This window comes from Belonocnema kinseyi, chromosome 6 (genome assembly GCF_010883055.1).
Source record: "Belonocnema kinseyi isolate 2016_QV_RU_SX_M_011 chromosome 6, B_treatae_v1, whole genome shotgun sequence".
NCBI lineage: Eukaryota > Metazoa > Arthropoda > Insecta > Hymenoptera > Cynipidae > Belonocnema > Belonocnema kinseyi.
In genome coordinates this window covers 17641973-17647048 of record NC_046662.1, presented here as the reverse complement: position 1 = coordinate 17647048, position 5076 = coordinate 17641973, and the positions used below count along the sequence as shown (strand labels likewise).

At 27.1% G+C, this 5076-nt stretch overlaps 1 protein-coding gene across 1 annotated transcript; it reads left to right on the top strand.

Annotated features, from left to right (window-relative positions):
- Positions 1-1514: 1514 nt before the first annotated feature.
- LOC117175280 (lipase 3-like) lies at positions 1515-3575 on the top strand. Its single transcript, XM_033364989.1, has 5 exons — positions 1515-1538; positions 2555-2762; positions 2905-3019; positions 3171-3378; positions 3492-3575. Exons 1-5 carry the CDS (start codon positions 1515-1517, stop codon positions 3573-3575), a joined length of 639 nt encoding a protein of 212 aa, XP_033220880.1.
- Positions 3576-5076: the final 1501 nt, after the last annotated feature.

Here is a 5076-nt window from a genome sequence, read left to right as displayed (position 1 = left end):
TTATTTTTATAGTAAAATAAAATATCGTGTTGAAATGTTAGTAAATGGAAAAAAATATAAGATAGAAAGTGGTGAGTGTGATAACAAAATTAGTGTGATAAATAGAAAACTTTCAATAAAAATCAAAGTTAGTTATTACCTTTTTTAAAACAAGATAAAGATTATACGTCTTATTATTTAAAAAAAAGGTGACTGTCATTATTTATTCCTTTGATCAATTATAAAAAACCCGTTTACGCTTTAAGCAAACTCCAGTTCGTAATTGCGTGACCTGGTATTTTTATTTTTATTTTTTATACACAAAGCAACTTATTTGGAATTTTCTAAATGATGAATTATCACAGGATAATTTTAAACAAAATTCGTCGTAAGTGTAATATCTGTTTCTAATCTTCATTGTATAATACCAAAATCGGTCAATAGTTCGAGGCTTGATGAAGAGGTTAAATATACCAATTTTTTCTATAAAAATTTAAGTACAATAATAATTGGTAAATAACATCCTATTATGTATTTACGTGAACAAATCATTTTTAATCAATTTAAAATAGGTAAGTTGTTCAATATTACGGAACTTTTAAACCAAATTCAAATTTGCCCTATTTACTAATAACCTTATAAATGGCAGAACATTGTAAGCAAGCATTAATTATACAAAACAGTGTATATTTAATTAACAGTTAGAAAGGCACAAGCTTTCAAAATTTGGATTCTATTGAGTCATTTACATATATCACACTAACTTGTAATGGCGGAAAATCTGAAGTCACTCTGCCAAAGAAAATAAAAAAGATTTTTTTACCAAATTTTTTTCATCAAAGAAGTGGAAAACAAAGTAGATTTTTCTATTTTTGCATTTATTATTTTTTTCCTGGCGATTTTTCATAAAATCTTTATTATAGACAAATGGGGATTCTGTCCGATTGGATAATGGCTATAAGATAAGCATCAAGGACTGCAAAATCAGCTTTTATTTTTAAAGTACAAACTTTAATGGCTCAGACATTGGTTGACTGACATTGAATTTTATTTAATCTTTCAAAATCTCAGCGCGATATTTTATTGAATAAAAATATTCTAAAGATATGTCCCCATGCGACTATCACATGTTACAAAACCTAAAAAAAATATTTGGCAGGTAAATATTAGGCATAGGACTTTTTAAAAAGCCTTCGCGACACATCCACCAACTTTGACGATGTATTTTTCATAAACAATGACTGTTCAAAATGTGAAATTTGTGCACTTGGACAGAAATTTATTCAACTTTACTTCCTATATTGAAAATCAAAAACACGTTTGATCGATGTGCATACTTTTTCATTGCCAAGTTTAAGAAAAATAACCCTAAGCGGCAATGTGACTTCTGTATCTTTTCAGTTTGTACGGCATAATAAGTTAACGTAGAAATGTACATTGCAATACTAATCGCATTTTGAAACAGTTTACGCGAGAGATAGGCAACAATGAATTTAATTTCTAAATTTTATGGACACCCTGTAGACTTTAAAAAGATGGCTGATTCCACAGGTCTTGTGGTAAAATTATTATTTTGAGTACACAGAAATCTAGGTGGTGCTTTGCTCTTTTATCCCTTGTTTCTAAACACCATCAAATTTCACGTGTTGTTTTAAATCTCTACGTGAAGCTAACATGTGTTTTTTCGTGGATGTTTTCACCTGATCACCAGATCCTAATAAAATTTAATTGAAGTTTTGTCAGTGATAACACAAGATGAACAAAAAGCTGTTTTGATAGAATCTTCGTTCCAATTGCGAGCGCATATCGAAGCATGTATTTTGCTATGTGGCATAGTTTGTTTAATGACATATATACCACGCCATAGAGTGAAAAATCCTTGGACAGCAATTGCTTGTCATATTTGCACTACATGTACATATAGTTTTAAATAGAACTATTCTGTTGATACAACATTATATCTGTCGAGACTCCCGTTACTGATGCCCTAACATCAAAAAATAATACTTGAAGTAGGAAAAAATATTGCCTCATAATTAAATAGGAAATATATTAAATAAGAAGTATTAAATAAAGAGCTGAATTTAAAAAGGGTATACAAATATTTAATCATAACTCATCGGTAATTGGTACCTTTGACATATTTCAGTTGTATAAATTTAATACTTAAAATATTTATTACTTACTATTTTACCAAGTTTAACAAGTGTTCAAAAGAAATATCAGAAAATTCGTTTTTTTTTTCATTGTTATTGAAAAATATTAGTTCTCAAAAAAGAGTATCGACATAAGAAAGATCCATTTTGATCAGATCTCTAACTTTTATACAGAACATTATTGTCAAAATATAATATTTTTTATGATTTTTCCAAAAGATTACAAAAAATGATTAATTAAATTTCTATGAAAGTACGATGTAAATCCCTTGAGAAGATTTTTGAGACCCTCCATTTAATGTATCAAGTGAATATTTTTGGGTGAATTTTTGGAACTATACGCGATTCATAGCTTCAAGTTAAAAATTTTATTTTGATTATAAAATTCTTGAAACTCTAATTTTTGAAATAATTTTCAGAATGATGTCGTTGAAGATTACGGTTATCCGTTTAAAATATACAATGTTGAAACAGAAGATGGGTACATTCTGCAAATACATAATATACCTTTTGGACGAAACGTATTAAAAGGGACTCCTAAAAATAATAAACCAGTGGTTCTCGTCATGCATGGAAATTTAGGTTCTTCAGCAGACTGGGTTTTAACTGGTCCCAGTAACGGTTTAGGTAGTGCACAACTATGCATATTTACTAACTTATTATTCTTTATAGTATATTTCATTGATATTTAATTAATTGTTATATATTAGTTTATATATAGTATTATTATATTTTATTATTATTACAATTTGTTTACAATATTTTCCAGCTTTTCTTTTGGCTGATAGCGGCTACGACGTATGGCTCGGAAATAATCGAGGGAATACATACTCTAAAAATCACACGATGTTTCTGGAAACAAGTTACGGATTCTGGGATTTTAGGTGAGAATTTGATATAAATTTAACTGTGTGAAATGTTTTATATATAAATAAAAAGTTATAAAAAAAATAGTGCAAATAAGAGGAAACTTAATAATTAAATTTTCACACAATAATATTGACGATAATACTTTATTATTAATTCCTTATTCAGTTGGCATGAAATGGGAATCTATGATTTGCCAGCAATGATAGATTTCATTTTACAAATTACTGGCCAGAAGCAACTATTCTACATAGGTTATTCACAAGGAGGGACTCAGTTCTTCGTTATGATTTCGATGAAACCTGAATATAATGACAAAATTCGTTTAGGAGTGACATTTGCTTCAGCTGTATTCCTTGGAAATACAAAAGGAGCAGTAAATTTGTTATCAAAGCTATCCTAACCTATCGGAGTAAGTATTACATTTTAAGTAACTCTAATTTTAAATTTTAATTTAAATGTGTGTGTATGTGATTATTTTTTTAACAGCATGGCAACCGTTACGTAAAGGCGTTTACGTTGGAGGGTCAAGGTGTTATAACTGTTTTACAGAGAAATAGTCTTCTGTCTTAAAAGTTTAAGAAGTGGTACAAATATTTAATTTCCTGACTGGCAATTCTTTATTTGTTTAAAATTCGTCTTTCCAGTTGAATAATTCATCGCTTTGGATAAAAAATTTTTATATTTTTTTTAATTCTTTTTTTTTTTGGGAAATAAATTAATTGTCTGTGTATAAAAGTAACTTTGCTACTTTTGTTTCAAATTCTAATTTCTTATAGAAAATTAATCTTTATGATTGAAAATTCTTTTGGTTATTTTACAAAGCATCTCTTGGCAGCATCTGCATTTGTTGAAATATCAAATATTACATTTTCTATCTAAAATTCATATTTGCAGGTTAAAAAGTCAACTACTTTGTTGAAAATCTTTTCTTTTTGTTTTAAGATGTCCACCACTAAGCTTTCATTAACTATTCGGTGTCAAATGCAAATCTTTCATTAAAAAGCCAAATTTTTAACAAAACCGTTTACATTGAAAATGAAAAAGTTTAATTTTCAGTTTCAAAAAATTAACGAATTTGCAATCAAATAGTTACTTTTTCATCCAAAAATATAAAATTTTAAGAAAATGGTTAAACTTTTAAATAACTAGATAAATTTTCAACCAAAAACTAAAAAATATGATTATTCTAAAACAACAAGAGCTAAATTGAATAAAAAAATTAATTTTAAAAAAAATTTAAATTTTTAACCAGAGATACATTTTTAACTAAAATAATGAATCTTCTACAAAAAAAATTAATTTATAAAAGTTCGTTCAACCTTCAAACAATTAGAGAAATGCTCAACAAAAAAGATTAATTCTCAACCAAAGAAAGAAAGAATTTTCAACTGAAATGATGAATCTTCAACTCAAAAAGATCCATTTTTACTCATTTAGTTTAACATTTAACCAAGTAGTCGAATGCAAACAAAAAATACAAATTTTAAACAAAATAATTGAATCCTCAACAAAGGAGCTTTAACAAAAGATAATTCACAACTACCAAATTACAGTTGTAGATGTATATATGCATATATTATCGAGCGCAAAGCTGTAGAACGAACAAAGAAAAAAGAAAAATATCTACAAAAATGTTGAGTTATCCACCCAAAAAGGCAAGTTTTAAAAAGCAGTTCAATTTTCAACTTAAAGAGATACATTTTTATTGTGTTCATGTTCAGTAAGAAAATTCAGTTTCTACACAAAGTGATGAGTCTTTAAGCAAGAAACAATTTTAGTCAAGACATAAAAAAATGCATTTAAATTGCTGAACATTTTCAACAGAAATTAAAAAAAAACAGTTCCCTTATAGTTTAAAAATCAAGTAGTTGGTCCAAAATTTGTCTTTTTTGTAAAACATTTATCTTATTGGTTAAAAATTAATCTTTTGAACATAGAATTTTTTTATGACGAAAAAATAGTTTTCTCAAAATTTAATCTAAAAACAACAAAATTTCCTTCCTGATAGATTCAAAGACTTGAATTGCAGAATCTGCATTAATTTATTGAAGTGAAAATGTAACTTTCCATT